Genomic DNA, 27,143 nt, shown 5'->3' with positions numbered 1-27,143 from the left:
TAGGGCATTAATCATGCATTTAATATTCTAAAAAGCCATGCATTTATTAATAGTTGTGTATATCAATTCTGTTTCTTTTTGTACTTTCTATTCATTAATCTTAGGTGTGGATAATGAAGTAAATGCTCCAGAACGGCACTGCAACGTGCTCGCTGGAATTCATGATTAATCTTACTTAAACACTGCATTCGGAGGCCCTTTCCCCCCGAGGAGTCGTTTCATTTTACCACTGTGTTTTAATTTAACCTGCAGGTAATTGAACTTGCCGGAGGCCAGGGGGAGACGGTGGAAGGGGATCCAACTGCAGCAGCAGCTGCTGTTAACGGCTCTGAGGTCCCCAGCACACCCGAGCCCACGCCCGAACCCGTGGACACGCCGGACGACCCAAACGTCCAAACCGCCCCACAGACCCTCAACAACGGGACGGCAGATACTCACGAGCAGCCTCCCACGGTATTACGCACGAATCTGGACCTTCACGGACGTTTATTTATATCAGCTGACCTTTGATACATATTTTCAGTGCACATGGTAATGAATCGGCTGTTTACTACGGGTTTTTATGGAGGGTGGATGATCCACGCTGGGTATTCAAGGTCACATACTTATGTGGATCGTGTTTGCGACGCCAAAACAGACATCGGAAGTAGTTTTGAAAACGGAAACAATAGGCGCATAATTTACTGCGACGCCCGTTTTTTTTGTTTTGTTGTTATTCCGAAGCTGAGGAGGGAACGTGGGATTCCTCATGACCGCGAGCAATTTGCTTCACATCCTTTTATTGTGACGGATGAAATAACAGGACATCACAGAGCTATAATTAGGACTGCTATGCTGTGTGGGGTAACCCCCCGCTCCAAGTGTTTTTCTGCATTGTCGGAGCCCTAATGGTTCATCTCAAAACTACAGATAGACAGTCTAATGCATTCTGGCCAGGCAGAAAGGCAGCCAGGCTGAATTTTCATGACTGATTTGCCTCAGCAAACACGCCAGCCTGCAGGCGGCCATTTTCTTGTTGAATCACGTTTGTAGTTTATCACGGTGACCGCGGGCCAAGCCGCAGAAGCAGGACAGGGCCTTTCTCCTGTAGTCACGACAACAGATCAGAATTACCTGCAGAGCTAAACTCGAACCTCATTTAAGGCTGAGCTGACAGAGCAGCGAGCTGCTCAGCCTTGTCTTCTCAGGTCAGACGGCAGCATGGTTTCAGTTGAACTCTACAAGCGCTTGACGTCCATCAGGAAGTATTTATTTGCACGGAGTCCATTACGGCTCTGGACAACGCGCGTGTAAAATGGTCGCCATCAGTCGCCTACCTCCGGCGTGCTCCCGGCTCAAGGCGTCTATTAATTTTCCCCACCGCACACATCTTCAATAAGCGATGTAAGCAAGTATTCCTTTAATGCTTCGAGCCTTTGAGTTAAAAACAGAGACGCGAAGATCAAAGGAATTTCCGTCTTTTCATCCATAAAAGATGCGCGCGCGCTGAACTTTTTGTTCTGTTAAGATGAGGATACGGATTTGCGCATAATGTGTTGTCTTACTGAAGATAGCGGTTCACGGCAGTTCAATTAAATACCGCTGTGTGTGTGTCTGTTCGCTTGCTCCCTCAGCAGGAGCCTGAGGAGTCGGGGAAGGAGGAGATGAAGATGGCGGAGATGCGTCCTCCTCTGATTGACAGCTCCAACTGCCAGCCCAAGGTGGTGACGCTCAGCAAGGACAAGAAAGGTAATGTAGCAAGCACCAATCACACGCAGCGTACAGCAGACTTGTCTGCGCTGCCCTACAGCAAGGCTGCCCAGTCCTGATCCTGGAGATCTACCTTCCTGTAGGTTTTCAATCCCAGCCGTAACAAAGCACACCTCATTCAACAGCTAGCGGTCCTGTTGAGCTGCTACGTTGTAGAATCAGGTGTGCCAAATTAGGTAGATCTCCAGCAACATGCTATATTTTGAGTAAACATTTAGGGCCTGATTTAGTAATGCCATCTAAAGGGCATTTTGACGAAATCGTTCTCTTGTTTTTCGACAGATGACGGTAAAGATGCAGACTCTCTCCTCGACGAAGCGATGACCAACAGTAACCAGAACAACAGCAACTGCTCGTCTCCCTCGCACATGTCCGACACCGTGTCGATGACCACGGACAGCAGCCCGGACATCTCCGTCTGCACACCTGAGAGGGAGGCTAGGCCGCCCGTCACACGTCAGTGCAGGTGAGCGGGATTTTCCCCTCAGCATTTAGCACTCAGAATTTCACACTTTTTTAACATGAAGGAAGTGTTGTGTGTTGTGATTGTTTCCGGACGTCACTGAAATCGGAAATCCTTGAAGTCACTTTTTCACAATCTGCACAATCTGCTTTCAGTCTGAGAGTTCCGGCAGCGCGTTCAATCCGAATAATAAATAACTTGGTGTAGTTTTCCAAAATTGTTTTGGTTAAAACCGCTGTGATAGTATTCCACAGACCGTTTAAGTCTTTTTTTCCAGCTGGATTTTATAATGTCGGTGATATTTCTGCCTCAGTGGATAAACGAGACGGTTGACCTTTTCCCACAGACTTTGTGCTCCCTCCATATTACGGTTTTACAGAAAAAGCAATAAGCCCAGACCCATGTTTTATGGTGATATTCTGTGAAGTCACGCTGCTGCACAGACCAATTTTTCTCCTGTGAGAATGGAACACAAGCTGTGCCTCATATTTGTTTGTTTAAAAAAAATAAAAAAAATTTTATTCCAGGCTTGAGGATGAAAATCAGAACCAGCTGGAGGACACGACGCCCCTCCTGCAGAACGGGAACGGGCCTAACCCGTCTCCGCAGCCCGTGGGGAACACCCAGCAGGAGCACGAGTCGAGCACCGAGAAGACGAGCGAGCCTGAGCTCGCCGCGGAGGAGAGGCTGACGCTCATCGACGGGGACCTGGACCTGAGAAACGGCGTGGGAGACCCCTACAGCAGGTGGGACCAGGTGAACATGAACGTGTCCCAGCTGTTGCCGGACAACGGGGTGCAGCTTCGCGGCCTCGGAGAGACCCTGGACGTCTACGCCACCGGGGACCTTCAGAAAGGGTCGGCTGAGGACAACAACAACGAGGGTCCCGCCCGGGTGCTTCTTCTGAACGGGAACCAGGCCCAGAAGCTGACCTTCGCCGAACACGTCAACGGGCACACGGACGAAATGGCGAAGTTTGAGGTGGTTCAGAGCGCCAAGGTGGACGTGGCGTCCAGCGGCGAGCTGCCGCTCTCCCAAAAGGCGGAGGAGCTCTCCACCCTGAGAAGAGGGCCCTCCAGCGCCGTGGTCAAGTCCCAGAGCGACTCCAACGTGCCGGCGGGCGGGATGACGGTCTGCGGCGTCGATGGCGGCGGCGGGTCAGACGAGGCCAGAATGGCGGAGGCCGCCGCCCAGGGCCAGAGCTTCGCTCGGAGCAACTCCGCCTCCCTCCTCGACGACTACGCGGTTCCGCTCTACCCAGGATCCTCGGCGGCCTCCCCAGACTTCCTCCCCGCCTCCAGGGCCCCGGTCAGGTGTGACGCCAGCGCGGGAGGGAGGGTGTCGGTCCCCGCCGGCGTGCCCCCGCCCCAGTACAACATCCAGTACACCAGCAGCGCTGTGCCCGCCGACAACCTTTGGGCACAGAGGACCCCGGTGCCACCCGACCAAATGTACCTCCCTCCCCCCCATCACTCCCTGGCCAACACCAACTACTCCAACCGCAACAACGCCCCGCCTTACCTCCACCCGCCCCACCAGAGGGCCCCGCCCAGGTCTGTGGAAGGCTGGGGCAAGGACCGGTACCCCCCGAGGGCCCCCGTCCAGAGGCAGGGCAGCACCTGCTCCAACGCCTCCCTGACCTACCAGGACGCCCGCCGCATGCACGAGGGGGAGTACATGACCTACTGGGAGATCCAGGCCATGGGGCGGGGCCCCCCGCCGCAGATGGTCCACCGAATGCAGCAGCAGCGCCCCCTCTCGGCCCGCACGTACAGCATGGACGCGTCCGGCCCCCCCCGCCCGCAGAGCGCCCGGCCGCCCCCCCACGAGCTGCCCGAGAGGACCATGTCCGTGGGCGAGTTCGGCTACCAGCGCCCCAGCCCCAGGAGGTGGCGTGGCCCCCGCGTGCAGTCGGAGGACTCCGTGCTGGACGGCCCCGGCGGCCTGTCCCCCGGGGACTGGAGGGACAAGATGGTGCACCACGTCGGCGCCAAGAGAACCGAAAAGGTACGCGTCCGCTCCGGGGTTCGGTTCTGACGCTTCGCTTTCTTAACCCATTAATGCCCAGATTTTTGCCAGAGACTTCTTACACATAATCATTTGCACTCCCTTCCATATGAACATGTTTTGCTATGTTTTTTCAAATTTTAATTGTATTTTTTCAAGTAATGATGATTGTTTTTAAAGCATCTATAGTCTTCCAGGCAATATTCACAGATCGAAAAAGAGTGGTAGAGACCTCGGCAACTTTAGTTGCCCGCGGGCTTAAATGGGTTTTAAACAAACCGATGTAAGGCCTAAGAAAGTGTGGAGGCTTGGATTCTAGCGGAACACGGGACGTCAAGCCGTTCACGTTTCTCTAGATGTTCAGGGCACGTGTGTTCGCCCAACCCCCCGATTCTCCGTTCGATTGCCAAAGTCTTGCGCTGTAACAAGCATAAAAAACAGGTCATGTTCTTGGCAAACTGTGTTCCAGCAAAATAAAGAGTTGGAAATCCAAACTGTCGTTACTCAATACCACATGTGCTGACATTCTAGCTTCATTGAGTGCTCCGCCCAAAATGTATAATTTGTGCGAATGTATAATTTGTGACATATTACTCAGCTTTATCTCTATCTTGTTATTAGTCAGTTTTTTTTAAGATCATATTTCCGGCCAGTGCCTGTTCATCTCTGTAAAAATCTATCCTCGCAGACATTTTCCAGGAAAGCCCCCGTAAATTGCTTATTGGCTCTGTTAACTGAAGAAAAAACATCAAAGGTTTCTGGAATGACTCACCTTTGAAATTTAGAACGTGATGACCTCACAAATAAACTCAGACACAGGATTCTGATTATGCGTGAGGCCTTATCATAATTAGCGGCAGCCTCTCAAATTCAATGATCAATACAAAAAAAAAAAAAAAACTCATCTGGATCTCTGAACGCTGCTTTCATCAGGAACCTCTAGGATGAATCATTTCTTCCAAAGCCGGGAGAGGTGGGATGAAAACCATTACATGCCATTGTTGTTTTATTTACCGGGGCTAAATGAAAGGAGAATGCTCGTTAAAAAAGGGGCATGGTGTTGGCGAACCGTTCTGTGGCGATAGCTTCTCCGCTAACGCGCGGGCAGTTTTGTTAGCGCGGCGCTGTCTCATTGATCCCAGTACAGCTTTTCCTCCACTCGTCTGAAAAAAAAAAACTGTCTGCTTGCATTCGATCTGCTGACGTACGGCGTAGACGGCCGCTGCGTTGGGATTCGCGGACGCAAATCCGTGCGAGATCGCTCGTCTCCACGCACGCGTGTGCGGGCGAGCGTCTGAGTTATTGTTCTAGGCGGACATGAATAGTCATGAACGGCGAAACAGAGAGACAAACAGGATAACACGGCGCACCGGTGAGGGGTGTTTGCATATGCATGAGGAGAGAAGTAGCCGTACGTGAATCAGGAGAGAGTACCGGTACACCCCCACCCCACCCCCCACCGATCCCCTCTCCCTTATCTCCACCCGACATACAGTCTGGTTTTGCAGATCCAGTTCTGGCTGAAGTTTAAAGCAGAGTCTTATCCGCACCGAAGCTCCATGGCTTCTCACTAGATACGTTTCACATCTGTGGCCTTCTGGAGTATCCCTCCGACCGGCCAGCCAACAGAAATACCCTCTAGACTCCACCGTTCCTTGAACCAATTGTAATTTCTCACCTCATAATGCAATAATAAGCCTTAAAATTGCATTTGTTTCAGTCACCAGAGATGTCTTTGTTTCCTTTGTGCAATCTCTCTCGACCCAACGTGAAATTGCTTTGTCTTTGGCTTTAAAGAAGCTTTAATCTTCAAAGTCTGCACACGGATGTCTGATTGTCTGGAGAGAGATATCTCCATTCCACTATCTCTAGCAATCTAGAGAGAAGCACAGATATTAACATAATTTTTTGGAATGTTCATGTTACGAACTTAACCATCAAATACTTGTGTGGGTAAATATAGTAAAATATAAATTGCCCCACTTGGGTCATTTTTGGCTTTTGGCTCCAATTCATTCTCACTAGATTTTTCAGGCAAAATGAAAACACATGATTTCTTGAGGGAGCAGTGGGGTGTGTGTATATGGTAAAGTTGCAGGACTGATTCGCACAGGAAATGTGTCATGTATGCATATCTGCCATCTCATTTTGCCATGATGTGCCTGATATTTTACATTTAGTCCGCAGTCAAAAGCTTTACCCTCTCTTTCTTCTTTTTGTGTTTTACAATTGCAGTGAGACATATCTCTGTGCTCCAGGCATATTGTATGTTTTCCCCTGGTTTAAAAAAAAAAAAATTTTTAACGAGGAAGAGCAGATAAAATATTGTTCTATAGCGTTTATTTGAGGAAGCCACCTCACACAGGCACTTGGTGTGAGGGCCACGGTTGCCTGTGTGAGGTGGCATTCCTTTACTGGTACTATGTCTACCCCTGCTGGACAGTGTGTGTAACTGCACCGATTCACTGAGCGCATCGCTCCCGCTGCTGGGCATACAGAGCATGTGCAGGCTGATTACATAATGAGTGCCAGGGGGCACACGGCAAGGGTTCCAGGAGATCGATTTTACACTTTTTCAGTAAACATAGCCCCCCTGGTACTAGTGCACGTGTGGTTTTTCAGCAGATTTTGGGAAAAATTGCATTCCTTACCCAATGTTCTAACTGCTTGCTACACTAGAGTTTCAAGTGTGCAATACTACACTACATCATAAACTCCTCCTTTTTTACCTTCAAATAATGAGTCATTCCATAACTTCTAAACAAATACTAGATAATTATCGTTCAGAACACGCATTTACTCCAGCTACATTTTGGATGTTTTCTTCCGGATAATTCGGATGTCGTATTTTTCCCTTGTCCTTTGAAGCACTGATCATTATCTTTCCCTGAGAGGTCCAATTAGGTCCCGGGTTCGCTCTGTCTCCTGCCCGAATGTACCCTGAGTGATTCTGGGCTGTGAGCAGTTTAAAGGCAACCGTCACAGAACCCAGAATCGCGGGTCTCCCAAAACGACTCTCGTCTCCGCGCTTTCCCCAGGTGCCTTACGTGAACGGACAGATGTGCCCGAGGGGGCGACCCCAGATGACCTGCGGCCAGATGCCCATGGCCCGGCACCCGTCCCGCGAGCAGCTCATAGACTACCTGATGCAGAAGGTATCCCAGCAGCCCCTGGGGCCGCCCTGCTCGCCGCTGGAGCGCATGCAGCAGGAGGTAGGGTGGGGCGGTGCTGCTGCTAGCGTGATTCGGCTAGCGAGCGGCGGCCAACGTTATCCTCTCCGTCCGTCCCCGTCTCCGTCTCGCCTGCTCCAGGCCACGTGGGGTTTATTCTTAGTCCAGTCGTGAGTCATTCGTGACCGTAAACTAAAATGACTCTTCACCCACATTTGTGTTTGCGATTTAATTTTCTCATGAATCACCCCCAAAAGGAGATGAATTGTTTTATACTTAGGTTACTTTATTCATTTGGCCTCGCAAGTGTTTTGGGGGCATTCAACCGCAGTAAAAACCAATAATCCAAAAAAAATAAAAAAGATTATACTATACTCTGCCAAAATTAAAAATTGCATTTATATCAGCGAGGCCACTCAACATTTATCTCTGAATTCTGTGCTTGGATAGTTTTACGTTCAGGATAACATTTAACTGCTTAATTTTAATCCTGTTGAAAACGCATCACTGAGAGTGATGGCTTGGCCTCATTTTCGTTTTAGCTCCGTGTGAAAATTGAGAAGAATCCGGAGCTGGGCTTCAGCATATCAGGAGGAGGCAGAGGCAATCCCTTTCGTCCAGAAGATAATGTATAAAACATTTTTTTACTTTTAATATCCATTGTAAAAGAAAAAAAGTGGTGTGTAATAACTATATATTATGATTTTGTGGTTTCAAATGGACATTGTACTTAATCCAAGTAATTGAAACTTGATATTTCCTTAGAATGAAAAGCACTGGAAATATATAAGCTGCTGTATTTAACAGATAAACGTCTTTTTGTATTCAGGTATTCAGAATTATTATTCGCAAAGATTGAATCTAAAGTCTTTAAGACTGTATTGTTAGGGCCGTGAGTTGGTGTTTCAGTATTAATGTAGACGTTAATTGTGATTGTTTTAATAAAAATGTACAACACGCTGTTTTTCTAGGGAATATTTGTGACAAGGGTCCAGCCAGAGGGACCTGCATCAAAATGCCTGCAGCCAGGAGACAAGATTCTACAGGTACAATGACAAGGCTTTACCAGTATGGTCACTGAAATGCAATGGCTGCCTTATCTCTACAATTATTGTGAGATCACTCTGTTCTCTCTCATTTTAGGCGAACGGATACAACTTTGTTAACATTGATCACGGCCAGGCGGTCTCGTTGCTAAAGAAATTTCCCAACACTGTGGAACTGATCATTGTCAGAGAAATACCGGTATAGCAGCAAGAGGAAGAAGAGGCCCAGACATTTTAGGAGAGATTTTGGGAAAAGGAGAGGGGAAATAAAGAAGCATTTTCTTTAATATCCTTATACACAGAGCAGCCAGTTTTTTTAAAGCAGTATTTGAACTGCAGTGAACGAGACTGGTGCTTTGGTAAAGGAGGAGTGGGCAGATCTGGTGCACATCGGTGGACCCTTGCTTTATTTTTTTACTACTATTGCCAGTAAAATGCTGGACTACTTTTTTTTGAAAGAAAAACAAACGTAGTGCGTTCTGTACAGACTTGTAGATTTTATCTTTGGAAATTTGTCTTATACATTGAATACAATATATATATTGTCGTTAAGCCTGGATGTTAGGTAGCCACTAGGGGGCAGGGCTCATTGTTTGTAACAGTCTGTGTGCCTTCATTTTCATGTTTTTTTGTTGTTGCTGAAACCTGGACTTCACTGTGCACGTCGTGGAAGGCAAAGTGCTGTTGCAGTGCCAGACTAAAGTCTTCATTCATTCGAACTGCATGAATTCAGTCCTTCTGTCGCCGAATCTGACAGCGAAGGTGCTTTGGACAGACGTCATGTGCTCCGAGCAGCCATGCGTGGCCGGATACTGCGGACGCATCTGGATTGGAGCGACGTGTTTAACGCAGTGGGATAAAGCCAGCGATTCGATTCGTCCTTTTGGGCAGTGCCCCCCCCCCCACGTACACTACGAAACACTGATTTGTCACACACGTCCCAAAGTAGTCCCTGTTAAGTCGGCCTCTACGCCTCTCCCTCTGGATCTGAAGACGCTTCTGATCTCCGGACTCAGAAATGCGATAAACGACCTCGAGGATGGTGAGCTACGACGCGGGAGGACGGGACGGTGCTCAGCCTTAATTTACCCCACTGGTGGAGTGCAAAGCCAGTAAAGACAGGTGCTAGGTAACCAAAGCAAGTACTCTAAGTGGGCACGGAGGTAGGCCGCAAGTTTGCTGAAGATAATGTTAGTACATGTTAGTACAGGCTTCAGGCCCTTTCTACTGGCTCATGATCACAAAGGACTTCAGTCAGAAATCAACAATTTCCAACTAGGAAGCTCATAATCACTCATTATTTTACTGAAATGTTCTGCACATTTTTATCAGTGTTGTACATATGGTTAAAAAAAAAAAAGTAACTGCTTTCCATTGGTTAAATCGGCATGCTCATTCAAACTGTGAGGTTTAAAAGAAAAAAATTCTTTCATGCTGAAATAACATTTACTGTCTGGATTTTTGTCTTGGTGTGAAAAAGGCCAGGAACTGGAGTGGGACGTGACGTGTCACACACCTGGAGTTGTGTGAATATGGTTCTGTTAACCGTGCCCTGTAGAAAGAGCGATATTCACTCGCAGCCACGGCAAGGGAGAGAGCGAGTCTTATTCACAACTCAGAGTTCGGAGGCTTTTAATCAGAGAGAAACATCAGCATGCATTTTGGAAGCCCTTTAATTACATTGTAATTGTACATGATTTTATACTGGACTTTTTTAAATGATGAAAATATAGGAAATCAGTGAGGTTTTTTAAAGATTTTTATTTGAGTATGGAATATAAATTTGTCATGTTTTGTAATGTCTGACGTGCCCAGTAATTTTGACATAAACATGCAAGCAATAGAAATCAGACCAGCATTCACTAGACCTGATACTGACACACTGAGCTGCAGTTACTGAATGGTGCAAATGTGAGACTTTCAACTGCTGTTATGAAATAATTCATTTGAGTGCATGCCAAGTAAAACTCATTTTATGTGTCATTTTGAAAATATATTTTTTACTAAAAATGCTTTCATGACTCATACTTACAATGGTTCGACAGACATTAGGGAGTCTATATGTTGTAGTATTAACTTTTCATTTAAGTGTTCGTGTAAACACACCTGGGGTCCACTCTATCAAATCTTATTTCCATTATCGTTAGTTTAATCATTTCAATTATTAAATTAAGTGCACATTAACATTTCAGTCATTAATGTACCTTATTTTATTTCTCTTCTTCATAACACAACTGCGAACAGTACATTCATCATTTCATCTTTGTGATCTCTTGCAGTTTATAAAAAAACTTGTAGTTAAGAGCTTGTTGGGATAGGTCATTTTTATTTGTACATTGTTGTATGAGCTTATCTTACATAAAACAATCTACCTGCTTGGGGAAAAAATCATATCAAATTCATATCTAATGAAAATTCATGGCCTTTGATTTCTTTTGAATTCATGTAACTTTATCACCTCCCTGATTTGGATCAAGGTGACAGTCCCTCTTCTTTCAGGATGAGGAACATTGATGTCTTACTGTAAAATGTCCACAGTAAATGAGTGCTATATTGTGCCTGATACAGAACAACTGTGAAGGGGAACTTTGTGAGGTCTCCTGGTATATATATATTTACTGCAAAGAGGCTATCTACATTTTACATTAACACGTCATTTAGGAATTAAAGTATAAGTGTGGTCATCTAACATTCCTATTTCATGTCCTTATATAACCACTGTCTTTTCCCTTACGTTGCCACATTTGTTGTTTTTAATTTATTTTTCTATCTGTTTTGTATCTGTGCTTATTTTCTGTGATAGAAAATACTAATTGAAGTGTACATACTTTTAAGTTATAAGATAAAAACATGGCATTAGTGTCATGACTTTTTAAAACTTAAATTGCGAAACTGAAAACATTTTTTTACACTATAAGTTGAAACGAACGATTTGCATTACTGAACATTCCAGACTATGTTTATATTCACTCTAATTCTGATGTAGCCTTTGTAAAATGTGAAATAAACTAATGCTCTTGGACATTTGGGATAGCTATGCTTGTTAACATTTGTTTTTTAATTGTATGGTTGTTATTAATGTTTTATTTTTTACTATGGTTGACAGCAAACCTGAAGTCAAAACCCAGAAGACACACAGTCAATTTAGCAGCTGTACGAGTGGATCGTTTGTAATGTCGCGAGCGATTGCTTGTGACACTAATTGGCACAATGGACTATATACTGCTTTGGCAACAGTTTACCATATGGCTGTACATTTGTATCCATTTTAACATAAGTGCCATATACCTTGCTGAATACATATGACACATATCACAAAAAATCTGTCATTTATGACTCCAGTGAATGTGTTCAGCTGTCTGCACCATGGGGATGAACTGTAACAACAAAAACAGAAAAGGAGATGCATGCTTGGCTGTCAAATTATGCATTTTAGATAACGTACAAAATTAATTTTGTACATAACAAATTCTATTCTCGTTATCTCATATATCCTGTTTTTTAAAAACACACGACCAATCAGCTACACTTCAGGCTAGATTTTTTTTTTTTAGATGTCAGCTGTCCAGCTATTCAGGTGAGGGAGTAGTTTGACAAACTGTTTTAGCACACCTGGTGGAATTTTTAACCCAATCTTCACACGGCCTACAATCGACTATCTTATGCAGTGTCCTGATCTTGATCTTGGATGAAAGCACAAAGACTAGATCCTCAGAGATCAGTAATTGTAATTACTGTGGCATTCAGTCATTTTGCCATCTTTGCAAAGCTTGCACACATTTTGGAGTGATACGTAAAGTGTAAGGTTCTCATGTGTTCTAAAATTATTTAAGGAGGAAGCTCAACAGAATGCAATCTTCTTTTGCAATTACAAGCAAGGAATCAATGTGGGTACATCTACATAACCTTAGGAGCTGATTATTATTTTCACTGCATAAACACAATTCCTTTCACATCAATATTAAATATACTTATGAAGTTTTCCATATGTAATTCATTCATTCTTATTCAGGCATTGTCATTGTTCTGAAAATCTATCATTTTCTATAATACTGTTTCTGGAACTATTTGAAATTAATAAAAATGGGTTCATAATTTATTTAGTTTTTAATAACAGTTGATGAAAAATGTAGCAAGTGTGAGTTATGAATTTTTAAAATTACATATATATTCTTAGCATTAATACATTAAATTATGTAATACTTTGGCCGATTTGACTAAAAAGCAGTCTTTGTATAAATATTGTATGTTTCAAAAAGCATGATATATTGATGATCATCTATATATTGATCATCATGCTTTTTGAAACATTGAAACATGCAATATTTGTGCAAAAACTGGAGCGTAAGTCAAAGTATTACTTCATTTAAATTATTGATGCAAAAAATATTTTCTCTATTCTCGTCTCCTTTTCAGTCACGCAATGTTATGCTGAATGAAACATGCGTTATATGATTTGTAATGTAATATATGCTGTACAAATCAATGCACAGAAACTAGCTACCATTTCGTGATTTCTTACTGTGAAATGGTGACCGCAAAGGCAGTTCACGTGCACCAGTTATGTAAGTGTGGCGTGGGTGTTCCAAACTCTTGTTGCGTGCGGATCAGCGCTGCCTGAGCACGGCCATTCCCTTCCACATGTACGCCGTCGCCACTGGGAGCTGGAGCGAGGGCGCGGCGTATCTCCAGTTTGATGCGTGCGCAGTTTGACGTGCCTTTCCTTCGTACGAGCTGGCTGGCTGCGGTAGCAAGTGAGGCAACACTTGTGTCCTCGGGCAAAGAAAGAAAGAGAGTCGCTTGCAGCGGATCTCTTAAGGTAAAGCTCACTTTTATTAGTGGAATTAGAAAAGAACACTACGTTTCCAACGCCTAAGTTGTGAATCAGCTATCAGAAAATACTTCTCAGACGTCGCTAAAATCTACTTAGCGCTGGGGTCTTTTGTTCAGTTCTTCAGCTGCAATCGTGGATCATAGGAACGGAAGACACATTCCTACGGTCCTGGGCCCCTTGCGTGCAAGTGAGTTAGCTAGCTCGCTAACTACAATGTGGTGAACGCGTTTTTTGCAGCTGATAAATACTTTTCTGTGTAATTGAAATGCATTACTTTAAGTAGTTTTTTTTCTCAACAAACGCATCTTTTATATCGGTTATTACTGAAATATATGCTAGTTAACTTAAACAGTTGTGTTGCCAGCTCAACTAATGCATGCTAGCTTGTTAGCCGTTTGAATCCTTGCACGCACGCACGCCTGTTACAGTAGCTGTGATATTAGCTAGCTAATTGTTGCCTTGTTGCGTTCGTGGCAATAGGAATACACATTGCCCAACTAGGTAGTATTTTTATTTTATTTTCACGCGTTCTTTGCTTTTTTGTTGTGTTGCTTTTCTGATAAATTATGCATGTCTTCATTAATGTTACAGGGAATCCGCATAAGGATTGATAGCTAGGTAGTTTAAGTTTGCAAGATGACTAACAATTTTAATTCAAAAGCTGACAACACTGTCTAGAGAAGTCAGCAAGTTTGATATATAGTCCCGGATCTGCTTAGTTTGCAGGGACGACCGAAGAGTTTTCTGTTTTGTTTATTGTTGTTGTTTGCAGCACGTTAGCTGGTTAGCCATCTGGCTAACACTTGCTTATGTTTTGCTGTCAGCTCTTTCATGACATCGTCAGCTAGGCTCCAGTGAACTTGTCCCGACTTGTTCTCCCCTTTCAGCCCCACTCCTTTCCATAATTAGGAATGGATATTACGTTTCTCTTGTGTGAACAAATGAATTATAACACGCACGGAGTGTCACGCGGAATGCTACGTGTAGTTTCCCTAGTTTTCTGGATGGCTAAAGCTGCTTGTGTGGTCATGTGCGATTCGAGCAGCAACTCCATTTTGATGTGCTGACGTTAATATCAAAGCATTGGCTAGTTTGCAGTTGTATGAATGCAGATCGGGTTAATCGCATTCTTGGTAAACAAAATGCTAGAACTTAAACAAAGGATTCTTGCTGGCCTGTTGACTGATTTCATGGATATCCGCGAACACATCTACACTCTCTAGCTACTGGGCTTTATTTCAGTTTAGACCAACCTTTACATAACACGCAGACTGCTAATGTGGGTCATTCCGTCTGAATTAAGACGCATTTGGATAATACTCTCATCTTTTCTTTGGGGATGGCATGGTTAGCTAATGCTGAGACTGGCATTGAGGCGCATTTCACATTTGTATCTAAAAGCTCTGTTCTTGAAGCTGATCTTTTGAAACTTTATTTTGACACCCATCTTTTGTGCATTTCAGGTCTGTGTAATAAAATCATGTTTAAATTATACAGTACAAGTTGTTGAAGAACATTGAAGTTATTAATAGTTTTCTTTGTAAGCTCAGCAGGTGGCTATTTAAAAAAAGTATTTAACTAGGCTTCATTGAGAGGTGAACACACATTTTGTTATATTAGACTGTAATATTTAATAACATTAAAGAAATAAAATGTCATATTTTAGCATTGTGTAGATTATAGGAATTCATAACATTCATGTATTTGCAACGTCAAAGACTATACTGTTCATGTTGAGGCATGTGAGATTCTCGATGTCATAGATTTAGTTGAGGTTTAGATGGTGGCCACTCCATGCATTTAAGCCTACAGGTCCTGCAGATCGTAATTTGAAATACAGCGTCCTTGTATATGGATTGTGTTGTATGTCTTAGGGTTCTCAGCACAATAACACTGGATCCAAGTCATTCAGGAAAATACAGTTCCCATGTAACTTTGATATTAGGTTTTATTTTTCAATGTGCAGTGCCTTGTGTGCATGTATTAAGGCTGACGTTGCTTCCATTAAATGCAGAAAATCAGCAACGCGTTTTCAGTCTAGGTGTCCTGCCCCTGACTTTTCCATAGTCGCTAATGCATTCGTGTGTCTTCTGTGTTCCTGGAAAACACCGCTTATTCAAACGAAATGAAAATGCTGGATGTTCCCCCAGCTTCAGTTGGAATAGGCAAAACGCGGTGCGCCTGGAGGTGGGCTAAATCAGCATGTTTCTCCATTAGGCTGGCGTGCTCCCCTTACGCAACGCATCGTAAATGTCTTCTCTCCTCCTCTTTTTCTAGGTCAGGGATGCATTTGCGGTCGAGCGGCAGGAATGCAGCAGACAGATGGACATGTTGTGTCTGACGCGCCGCAGAGGTGCCGCTGATTACTGGACTCTCAAATCCACCGAATTCCTGAAACAGTTTCACGGGAACTGATCGTCTCTCGAGAACAACAGAAGATACTTTTTTATTTTTAAAAAAATCCAGTTTTAAGGGGTTGGGGGGGGGAGGAGGGAAGTAGACGACGTGCGTGAGATTCGGGTTTTTTGCTTTCGGATGCATGCGTACGTTTGTAATCGCATGTACTTTTGGAAGGAGTTTAAAAATAGGCAGGCGCAGCCAAAAAAAAAAACGAGGACTCTTGAGTAATTCCGAGTGGTTTCTGGAGCGTTCACTGCGACGCACCGCGAGCTATCGAGATGAGCGCGGAGGGCTTCCAGTACAGAGCGCTGTACGACTACCGAAAGGAGAGGGAGGAGGACATCAGCCTGCACGTGGGGGACATCCTGGTGGTGAGCAAAGGCGCGCTAGTGGCCCTGGGCTACGGCGAGGGGTTCGAGGAGAAGCCCGAGGAGATCGGCTGGCTCCCCGGCTTCAACGAGACCACCCAGGAGAAGGGGGACTTCCCCGGGACCTACGTGGAGTTCGTGGGGAAGAAGAGGATCTCGCCCCCGACGCCGAAACCCAGGCCCCCCCGGCCCCTCCCCATGGCCCCCGGTCCCGGCAGGGCTGACTCCGACTCGGAGCAGGGTGAGTAGCCGCGAGGTCCTCGGTCCTGTCCGTCTGCTTGCGCTTAGAACATCTTACTCCTCCTAAATCTAACTGTCCGGTTCTTGGAAAAAAAAAAAAACCATCTATACTTTTCTAAATTAATTTTTTCTCCAGCGTCTGTCCATTTAGCATTTTGGACAAATAATTTCTGCCTCAAAAACTGAATGACAGATCCAGTGGTCGTGTAATTTATCTTAATAGACAGTGCATGACAAGTGGCCCTTTTTTCCTTTTCACAATAACATTACAGGGATTGAGAGAGTACGTGAGGGATTTAAAAAAAAAATGTATTCTCTCCTTCACATCTCTCCTTTGGTGCATTCAATGCCAAGTTTGTGCCATGGTCTACGAGTCGGGATTGTGCGGGGTGAAGTCGGAGGAAGACACTTCATGTGCAGCTTAACACACACTCGGTCAACCAACAGGGGTCGCTAGAGAGCAGTGAGACGGGTCTCTCCCTACCCCTGGCCAATGGGGTTACTCTGGGGGACACTGGTCACAGTCAGCGTTGTCGAGGTCGTGATTCAGTCGCAAACCACGGAGCCTTAACCGGCTGAGCCACCCAGCAGTCAAGTGAGGAAATCATAACTGGTCGAACTTGTAGGCCAACATAAAAATAGACACGGTGAACTCCTTATCAGGCGGTGCACAAGAATGGTTCGGTTATCATCTCATCGCTGTACCATGTGTTGTACCACACGGTTCCCTTTTTGCCCTCCCCATTACATTATTACATTACATTACAGGCATTTGGCAGACTCTCTTATCCAGAGCGACTTACACAACATTTACATAGCATTTACTCTGCATCCATTTATACAGCTGGATACATACTGAAGCAATGCAGGTTAAGTACCTTGCTCAAGGGTACAATGGCATTGTCCTACCCAGGAATCAAACCTATGACCTTCTGACAAGCCCAGTTCCTTACCCACTGTGCTACACAGCCGCCCCCCAGTCTAAATAGGTGACGGGGTTTGACCGATGTTTAGGCTCACATGAGCCTAGCGTCCGCAGCTGAACAGAGTCTGGCTGCCCGCTCGTCCGCGCCGATGTTGGTGCCTGACGAGAAATTCTAATTGCGGCGTGAAGTCGTTCCAGTTTTTCAGCGCCTGTGGGAGTTCTCCATTTTGAAGACCGGACCTACGGGGTGGTTTCTAATCGAGATGCAAAATGAGAGCAACTTCGTGCGATTGTCTCGCAAAGAATTCGTGGAATCATGGACCTCTGTATTCTATGAAAAGTGGTTTTTGAATATGCTGGTGCCATCCTACCTATATGAAAAGGGGGGAAAAATGGGGGGTGGGGGAGAATGACAAGTATTCCCAATCAGAATTTAAAGTGTGGTCCAATCATTTACTAAACAGAAACTGAAGTTATAAATTTGGTTATTGTGTATAAAAGTTAAGGCGGCAGTTAACATGCAGTCGCACGTTTCAGTGCAAGTGTGCACAGTGGACAGCGTTGCTGCAGAGTGATTGGTTTTCTGCCTGCTTTTGGCATTTGATTTAAATGCAAATTGATTTTTTTAATTCACCAATTCAGCTGTTCAGTTATTGCGTAACATTGCTGCACCAATCAAAATGCCCCACTTCTGATTTGCATGTCATTGAAGTGCCGAATATTGTGTAGTGACGTAATAACTGCTGAACAGGCAAATAAAAATGTCATCTTGCTGATTGTAGTCTAGGATTTCAGTGTGAAAAAGGGTTTAATGTAAACAGTGTTCACAGCGTATTCTAATGATCTTTATGACATTGACACTTCAGGGGAGCTCAAAGCAATTTCATTGTTACATTTGTATCTTTAAACTAGTTTTAACTTTTCAACCCTTTAAGACGTAAAATTACAAACATGATTAGTGTTCTTAAGTGAACACTATTTATAATGTAACAATCACTACTGGTAACTCAATGGTGCAGTGGAGTTCTAGAACACTGACTTAAATCTTTGAAAAAACATTCTGAAAAACCTTATCTTCAAAGGGCTAATGTGTAAGATGAGAAAAATGTGATTAGAATGTTCTTAACTGGATGCAGCAGCCACTACTGATATTTGAAACAATGAGGTTCTAGAACACTTACCTGAGAATGTTGGGGAGAAATTGTTTTTCTTTTTCCCCCCAAAAAACATACTCTGCAAAGGGTTAAAGGTTTTCCTTGCCTCTCCTGTACTTCTACATTGTCCCTCATTTTTTATTTATATTCATGGACTGCCAAAAATAGTCTTGGTCTCCATTCTGTCTGTGGGAAGACTGGATACATTCCTTAAATCATTAATAAATGTTCTCAAAATCTAGCTGCATCATTATTTAGTAATGAGATGTGTCTTGTTGGCAGTGTGACTGTAAGTGAACAATTTCGTTGTCTAGACAACCAGCCGTTTTTATGGATCCACGGAAAAAGCAGCAGCATTTACGGGATTTTAATTGGCATTCTTGCGGGAAGTAAACAGTTTTCCAGAACTCTCCCTTCTAGCCCGCTGGTTTTCGTCCGGCACAGTTAGGTGTGTAATTTGCAGCGTGGCCTGCCTGCTCTCTGTTGATGGATATAATCGGGGGCGATTGATGACTCCCTCTTTGGCTGCGTTCTAAACGGGCCGTCCCGTGTGCTCTAGCTGTCCCACTGCATTCCTCTCGCTGCTTAACGCTAGCCCGAAGCAACGGAGCCAGCCCAGCTCCAGCCTGTGGATCACGTCGCGGTCAAAGTGCTGAGTGCGGCAGCCGCCCGTTAGTGCATGTAATTCACGTGTTTCTCATGTGCACAAGATCAATTTACATTTTTCCTCCCCCCCCACACGGGGGGATTGGCAGACCCTGATAATTTTTTTTGAGCGACCAGTCTGCTGTGCGTGCGACATAAACAAACCGTGAATGCGAGGTCCCCTACGGCTCGGTTACATTTATTGGCCTGGAAAAAAAGTTTTAACGGGAGACTATTACGGGCCCGCTCGCAGTTCCTTTTGGCAGAGCTTTACGCCGTTTAGCTGTAGCTTGCGGTCGGGTGGCTGTTGTTCTGTGTGCTCTCTGCGCTCTGGAGCACAGTTTAACTGAGCGAACGTGTTTTAACTTCTCGGTTTTATTTCGAGCAGCCCAACATTTTCGCGTTCCCCGGAACAAAATCGCATGTCTCTGATTGCATGCTGGCTGCATACCGTCATATTTTTATCATGCCCCCCCCCCCGCGCGCTCGAGGGGTTATCTTTTAAATCGGCCCACATCCAGCACGTGGAAAAGGGTGCGGCAGAAGACGCGAACGCCGCTGAAAGTGAGACGATCGCGTGAGAGAGAGCCGCTCGCTCTCCTCCCCCGACAGCCCAGGTCCCCCTCGTTACCCAGCGAAATCATTTGTGGCGTGATGGCGAAACGCTTGCGCTCTTTCTGCAAACGGGGGGGGGGGTAGGGGGGGGGAGCAGGATGAAGGGCGTCAGTGTTGGGGAGGTTGTTGAGTGGTGGAGCGGGGTTTTTGGAGCTTGTGCAAATGCAGCATTGGGAGTGGTGGGGCCCGGGGGCCGGGGGGGTTGGAGAAAAGGGCCCCTCTGTTCCGCTGACTGAGGGGCCTTTTCTAGGAACTGGGGGCTGGGTGTTGAATTCCCGTTGCTTCAGAGCGCTTGTGATTTACTGCTGTCCGCTGGAGGATCTGGCCGATCCTCTCTCTTCCCCCGCCAGCGCCCCCCCCCCCCTTCCCTCACCGTTTTATTTTTCTGTTTTCATAATGCTCCTTGGGTCGGCTTCACAGGGAGGGAGAGGGGGAGAGAGGGAAAGAGGGGGAGAGAGAGAGGGAGAGAGGGGGAAGGGGTTAGTGTGTAAGGGGGCTCCTCTGGACTCCCTAATCCACAGGGGTTTGCCTTCAGGGCAGCAGATGTGGGGGGGGGAGGTGGGGTGATGTGGGGGGGGTGAGGGGGTGGCCGAAAATGAACTCCAGCTCTTTATGCATTCTGTCGTTCAGTTTTCCTGTCGTTCTCCTCTAGCATTTTGGAAGCAACAGTTTGATTCTGGGCCCTTAAATTTGTAATCGCTCTTCCTCAGTTTGTGCCAGGCATTTTAATCACAAGGGGAGAAATGTACAAGAGTTGACACAGTTATGAAAATGATGGCAAGAATTAGCATATTCACTGGAGAGCAGATATTTGGAAAATGGCACGTATAGTTTTATTACGTTGTGAATTCAGCCCGTTTTGCCACATTTCCAGCCAAGCATCTTGTTTCCATGGGAAACCTGTTGGCTTAACGTTTGGCTTTGTTAAATGTAGCTTGCAACCATAGGGAACTGCTCTGCTGAATGCATGCATATTATAAGTGGCCATGTTTAGTAACACGAACCTATGCCGCCTTCTCACTAGTACCGTTTAACCTCTGTTCTCATGAAACAGCGTGCATTGATTTTGCACGCAACCCTGCCACACACGGTCACAGTGTTGAAAATGAGCTATGTAGGGTGGTTGCTGGTTCTAATTTTTTTTTTCCTGGCTGGAGAAAGTAGCCAGCGCGTGCCTGGTTTTAATAGCATGCGCAGCGTGATCGCTGCTTGATCATGACTGATAGCTGCCATTTTGGCTCCCCTTTGTTTTGGCCGTTGACTGGAGCGGCGGCACTCGGCTTCTAGAACGCCTTGAACCTCCCCTGGTGAACCTCCAGGGCAACGCAGCGGAATTCCGTCTGTGGATTTTGGTTCTGTACACAGAGTGCACATAATGGTGAAAGGGGAGTTGCAGTGGCTGCACGTCCCATCTGTATAGACAAGAGGAATTGCCTTCTGAAGCATGTTAGAGTTACGAGCCCCCCCCCCCCGCCCGTCTCCATCTTCCTACCCAGGAAGTCTGCTGATCGCATCACGGTGCTCCAGCATTTTATGCTGAGGCTGCAATCTTTACTCGTCTGAGTCATGCATCTTTGACTCAGGTTTATGAATTGAGCAGGAATACATTTTCGAAAATGAGAGAGGCACTAGTTAGTTTGTTTTTATTTTCAAACAACAAAGCTGTGTATCTGGTTTGCGTGATTTAAGCACTTGTGTTTGGTCATTGGTGATGCTCTTTCACACCAGCAACCAATTGAGACTCAGAAATGGCCGTATCCATCAAAACATCCATAAAATTGGCCTCTTTTCACGTCTAATCGAGTCCTATTCTGTGATGATTTGTGCGGTAGTCATGTTGGTAGGGAACATTGCTGTTCTGTTGCACTGAAATACATCGTCTCGAGGGTTTCGATGTTTCTAATGACCTGTGAAAAGGATTTCCTAGTTTTGCAGAGGGGAAAATGAAAAAAACCCAAATCTAATCTGCTGTCCTTTTCCCTTTCCCTCTTCTCCCTGCACTGTGAGAACTGTTGGCTTTGACCTCTGAACTCTGCCGGGGAGAGCAGAGAGCCCCAGACCCGTCGACAGATCCTCTCGGCGTTTTCCCCGTTTGTGTTCAGTCGCGGTTCCCCTCCTCCGGAGCCTCCGTCCGGGTAAAAAAAAACGCCGAACGCGGCCGCCGTTGAAACCGTAGACGCGCCGGACCGTCCGCGGTGGAGCCGCACGCTCATCTCTCTCCGGCGCTGGAGAAAATCCACCCGTCTCTCGCTCTCCTTTTCTCCGGCCAGTTCTCACGCTCTTCTTTTCTTTTCTTCTTCTGGGGGCCCCTTCTGTGCTGCTCCTACTAACATCTGCTGCCTTGAACAGATTTCTGAGGGAGATAATGGCCGCCCGGCTCGAGAGAGAGAGCCTGTGTGTGAGAGAGAGAGAGAGAGAGAGAGTGAGAGAGAGGGAGAGAGAGGGAGGGAGAGAGAGAGAGAGAGAGAGAGAGAGAGAGAGAGAGAGCGAGCCTGTGTGAGAGAGAGGGAGAGAGAGAGAGAGAGAACACGCGCCTGCATTTGGCGCCTTCCCTTGCAGCCCGGGTAGAGGACGGACCCTTAAACGTGGACCGGACAGTGGCTGTGAAGCCCCCTTCTGCTTCATGTTTGGGCCAGATGGGCTTTTCTGAAGCCCGTTCAGTTCAGTACGGAGTTCGGTGTTTCCGCCGAGCAGTTCACATTCCACCAAACTTAGCGGCTGTGGTGTTTTTTTTTTTTTTTTTTCAAAAGCGCTGTGGAATTTGATAAGAACGTCCACAAAGGGCGCAGGGATAATGTCTCTCTTGTCAGAATCCCCAGCATGCACAAAATCAACATAATCCAAAACCTAATCTTCAGAAATAATTGCTTTAGAAGTAGGTTAACCGACTGGTTTTGGATGCTTTTAGGAAACACTGGAGTCGACTAGCAATGGCCGAAATCTCAATTCTCACTGAACAGCATATTTTTCTTTACCCACAGTTCCATAAATCTTTAATGATATGCCGAACTGTCTCTTTTTTTAGGATTTAGGTCGCAGTTATATTAAAAGAGCCCGGAGAACTATTGCGAGCACAGGTCATAGCGCTCTTGTCAAAGACACTAGATTACCCCACACTCTCAGAATTTCAGTGCTAAATTCCATCTTCAGCTGAGATTCCACTCCTTTCTGAAGAATGTATAGAAACATTATTTAAACCCGTAGCCTTTTGCTACCAGTAGCCTTTAGTGTTTGCTGCTGTGTGTATGGGGCTCTATCTTGAATGTCTACTGCAGTTATCCAAAACCTGTTCTCCACTGAGTCTCTTAGATAAGCCTGCACGGTTTCTTGTCTTCTTATTCAAGTTTTTACTTGTTTGTTGATCTTTATCTATTTAAAAAATTGTGCAATTTTCACAGTCGAGCTGTAGAGGACCAATGTGAAGGGGAGTGCCTGTTGTGACTTTATCTCAGAGCTGGGGGTGGGGGGGTCATGAACTAGTGTGGAACGTAGGGGTCATTCTGTGTCAAGTCAACCACAGCTTCCTGTGGTCACATTTAAATTTTCCTCAAACATTGTGAAGAGGAAGTGCTTTTCCAAAGCTGCACGAAATGTAAATATTATGTTGGACACTTTCTTAAATGAACCTGTTTGTGTGGAGTCATGATGTGGAATTAGGAACCAAATTAAAAATACTGGCCTATCGTCGTCAGTTTTATCTCTCTGGGATTGGCTGTTCCCCTATTTTTTAAATTTATTTTTAAAGCCGCTGTAAAGCTGCTTGAGCCTCCCTGATTAATTACAGCCTTGGTGTCTTCCACATCTTCAGTTAGTTCTCTTCCAGCCAGGGTTATAAAGTGTCTTTTCTCAGTCCAGTAGTGGATGGCCTGTTTAAAGTATAAGCAACATCAGCTGGGCCAGTCCGGTCTGTTTTAAGTCTTCGTTTCCTGTCGAAAGCGCGCGCGAGTCCAGCATCGCTCTTTTCTGTTTACGTAAAAACTCACGACTTCGGCCCTGTGGTTGCTGCGTACGCTCAGCTCTTTTCATAAACAACATCGACCCGCTTTTCTTTTTCTTCGACGTTCCGTCTCGGTTCCCGCCGGCCGGGCGCGTCTCTAAACGAGACCGGAACGACCGCTTCCGTGAAATCGGCTCGGACCCGCTCGTTAGCGAGCGCGCTACCGTGACACGTACCGCGGAACCGAACGCTTCAGAGACGAGACGTCGAGCGTGAAGACCGAACCGGACCCAACCGGTTTGGCCTGCTGCGTGCGTACATCCACGCGATTGTCCCGCTGTGTGCGTACATCCACGCGATTGGCCCGCTGCGTGGCGTACATCCACGCGATTGGCCCGCTGCGTGGCGTACATCCACGCGATTGGCCCGCTGCGTGCGTACATCCACGCGATTGGCCCGCTGCGTGCGTACATCCACGCGATTGGCCCGCTGCGTGTTTTAACGCGTGCGGGTAAAACTGAGCCAGTAGTGCGATCGCGCGGGGGGCGTCGCCCGGCCGGTGGTTATTTTGGGATCGGTGCGGGCCCACGCCACGCATTCTCCCCTTTTTTTTTTTACGAGCCTCATAAAAACGTGTTGGGTAACGCCGCCTTTCCAGGAACGGTGTCGCCGGAGTGTTCCTCCCCACACATGCCGCTCATCGCTTTGCTTACCCCCTCGAGGCTGAAGTTTTAAAAAAAACGGGCCGAGCTCGCTGGAGCTGAGGCGCGCCCGCCGGGCGAGCTCCCTCGGAACAGACCTCCACATTCCCAGAAATGAGAAGAGTCTTGTCTGAGGCGCGTTTGAGGGGCTGAGGAACACTTGAGTTAGACGCGCGTGGCGTCTCAGTTTGAGCCCGCAGCAACGCTCGGGGGGGGGGGGGGGTTTCAGAATTGCGTAACGGCCGCGATACGGTCGTAGAAGACGTCCGGCACATTCTTTGGACGTTCTCACCAAATATCCGGATGGATGAATCCGAGTGATCCGGCCTGAATATGCATGAGCTTCTCTTTGTCCCTACCTCTCCGGAATGGCATTATTTGGTTATTGATCCGGCAAAGCTAGCAGTGTCTTATGCAATCTTTATCACTGGACAATATGTGGAGTCGCTTGCTTGGCCGAACACTTTGATCGATGTGGCCCAGCACGAGCGAGGAGTGGCACTTCTAAAGTACTGTACGGTAGTTTTTTTAGTTTTTTTTTTTTTTTCTCTTCAGGTTCTTTCTTCTTTCTGAAACTGTTTGAGAAGGAATCAGGTCCAACTCCATGCTCTGAATACTTGCCGGTGGCAGTGATTCGCATAACTGTTTCATGCCGTTCATATTTGTAAAAAAAAAGATCCCTGCTTTATTGCACAGCATTTCTTAAAGCTCTGTACGGCTTATTTACTGCAGTTGTGTAGGGACTTGTTCGGCCTTTGTTTGGAAGAACGGGAAAAAAAAACTGAATGGAAGATACACTTGTGGTGGAATCCAGCTTCAGCCAAACTGCTAACTAGCCTCCACCCAAACCGTACATTTTGCGTACGCGCTGTCTTTGGAAGTCCCCTCATGCGTGCGTTCAGGATGTATTTGGGCTTGCTAATTAGCGTGCTGAAGTGCCTGAAGTTAAGCACCCATTCTGGAATCCACCCCAGTGACCCCCCTCCCCACTCAGACACACAGACGTGGAGCGTCTGTCTCTGACAGTCTGCTCTCTGGACCCAAGGGTTTCCCGTTTAGTACTTAGGAGAACCCTTAATGTTTTACTCATTTATTTATTGCCTGCTCTTACTGTACATTTTGTCAGAACAGCTTTGCTGTGGGACTGATGGTTGTATTTTTGTATTTTTATGCTCATCCATATGTTCAGGGAATGGAACTTTGAATAATAATAATAGAAATATGATATTAGATATTTATGGCTTAAGAAAATGTATCGGGTGTCATCGTTTTCATCAGGTTGGAAATGTTCTCTTTAAATTAAGAGCGTTGCTTTCTTTTTCGCCCCGTTGGTGCAGTTTTCTTCTGGCCTGCAGGTGGCGACATTGCCCCAGTCCTCCCCTACCGAATTGACTTGAGCTCCATTTGGAGATGCGAAATAGCCATGTTCTGCTTTTAGTCTGTAGCAGACGATGACACTAAAGTGTGTGTCTGAGCATGCTCAAAATGGACGAATTACTGTGGTGCGGCACACAGGACCATCCATTAGGCCTCGTCAGGTGTCGCCTTTTTCCGATGCACTTTTAGTTTAGATAAGTGCTTACATATTAGAGCCCCCAGAACCATCTGCTCTGCTGCAATATTTATAGAAAGCTTTTACTCAAGCATGTTGGTTTAGCTATAAAGGCCTTGTTATGAAAAATGATTATTGCCTATAGCTCATGTTATGTAATATGTACATGGGAGGAAGAAATGCATTTTTTGTTGTCGCTTGAATTTAAATCTTTATTTGCCTGCTGTGTCACCTGGGCTGTTTCGAATGCATTTGGCTGTTAAAGCAAGGGAACGTTTAATCTCCTGCACTAGAAAACCATGGTCTTTTTTTTTCTCCTTATCAACCCTTACTCTAACAGTGTTCCTGTTATGTGTCACTCGTTTCCCGAGGACCAATCGACTCCTGTTTTAGTGATGCCAGGGGACCCTCCCATTTGTGTGTCACAGTGGCATCATGTATGAATTTAAGAGTTCGGAGCGGTTTCAAGTCCTGCGTGATTTAGTTTACGTGTTGGGGGTTAAACGCTTACTGCGATTCGCAGCTGGTTCACACGTGCCCAATCCCGGCGAAGCGCGGTGGAGCCGCACGGCTTGTGTGTGTGTGTGTGTGCGTGTGCGTGCGTGTGTGTGCGTGTGTGTGTGTGTGTGTGTGTGTGTGTGCCCGCCCCCTGGGTACAGAGCCGGGCCTTCTGTGGCGACGGGCGGCCCGCGGTCGCTTAGTTGCGCGACGACCGAGCGGCTGCCCGCAACCTAGATACCGCGAGACAGAAGTGAGACTTCCCGAAAACGCCCAGCTCAGTTGTCTCCGTGAGAGACTGGCGCAACGTAAAAACAGCGTTTTCGGCGACCGGGCAGATCTCACGCGGTCGTTACCCCCTCACTGTGGAGTCCCTGAAGGGGTGTCAGGGGTCAGGGGTCAGGGGTTAGGGAAGGTGTCTCCTGCCCAGGGGGTGTGCCTGTTAATTGGGAAGAAACGCCTTGAGTCGGAACACCGAGCACACGGAATTTGCACGGAACGTGTGGATGATTTGCAAGCAGGGGCAAACCCCAGCATGGAATATTCACCTCTGATGTGGGGAATTTTAGAAAATATTTACGGTCATATTTATTATGCATATGGTAGCTGTTGCTTAGGACCTATATTTTTTGAAAGAGGCAACACTTGTCACTTCTGCATCTTTTAAACGCTGACTGTTCATAAAATGGTGGCCGAATGAGCCAGCAGTATCGGCTTGCGCGAGATAATGTCTCAGATGAAATATGTGAGGGCTTATGTCATACCCCTAATGCACAGGAGTGCTGTGGGTTCTGCCCACGCCCCTGCCCGCTTGTGAATAATGGCGAGCCGTTGACGGC

At 46.2% G+C, this 27,143-nt stretch overlaps 2 protein-coding genes across 5 annotated transcripts in view; both read left to right on the top strand.

Moving 5' to 3' along the window:
* The window catches only part of LOC135233539 (erbin-like), a 59,705-nt gene extending 48,232 nt beyond the window's left edge, over positions 1-11,473 (top strand). Inside the window, exons 17-24 of one of the 3 annotated variants that reach the window (XM_064297189.1) lie at positions 253-453; positions 1,617-1,728; positions 2,032-2,215; positions 2,740-4,219; positions 7,258-7,431; positions 7,932-8,018; positions 8,361-8,435; positions 8,533-11,473. In XM_064297189.1, the coding sequence (XP_064153259.1) occupies positions 253-453; positions 1,617-1,728; positions 2,032-2,215; positions 2,740-4,219; positions 7,258-7,431; positions 7,932-8,018; positions 8,361-8,435; positions 8,533-8,640 (2,421 nt within the window). In that variant the 3' untranslated portion in view covers positions 8,641-11,473. Of the gene's footprint in view, positions 1-252; positions 454-1,613; positions 1,729-2,031; positions 2,216-2,739; positions 4,220-7,257; positions 7,432-7,931; positions 8,019-8,360; positions 8,436-8,532 lie in introns of all 3 variants that reach the window. The other 2 variants (XM_064297190.1, XM_064297188.1) reach the window with 2 other exon arrangements.
* Positions 11,474-13,036: 1,563 nt separating this feature from the next.
* Positions 13,037-27,143, top strand: part of LOC135233538 (phosphatidylinositol 3-kinase regulatory subunit alpha-like) — a 38,817-nt gene continuing 24,710 nt past the window's right edge. Inside the window, exons 1-2 of one of the 2 annotated variants that reach the window (XM_064297182.1) lie at positions 13,037-13,254; positions 15,547-16,278. In XM_064297182.1, the coding sequence (XP_064153252.1) occupies positions 15,948-16,278 (331 nt within the window). In that variant the 5' untranslated portion in view covers positions 13,037-13,254; positions 15,547-15,947. Of the gene's footprint in view, positions 13,457-15,546; positions 16,279-27,143 lie in introns of both variants that reach the window. The other variant, XM_064297183.1, reaches the window with a different exon arrangement.

Source organism: Anguilla rostrata, chromosome 10 (genome assembly GCF_018555375.3).
Source record: "Anguilla rostrata isolate EN2019 chromosome 10, ASM1855537v3, whole genome shotgun sequence".
NCBI lineage: Eukaryota > Metazoa > Chordata > Actinopteri > Anguilliformes > Anguillidae > Anguilla > Anguilla rostrata.
The sequence above is the reverse complement of the archived record's forward strand: the minus strand, read 5'-3'. Positions and strand labels throughout refer to the sequence as shown.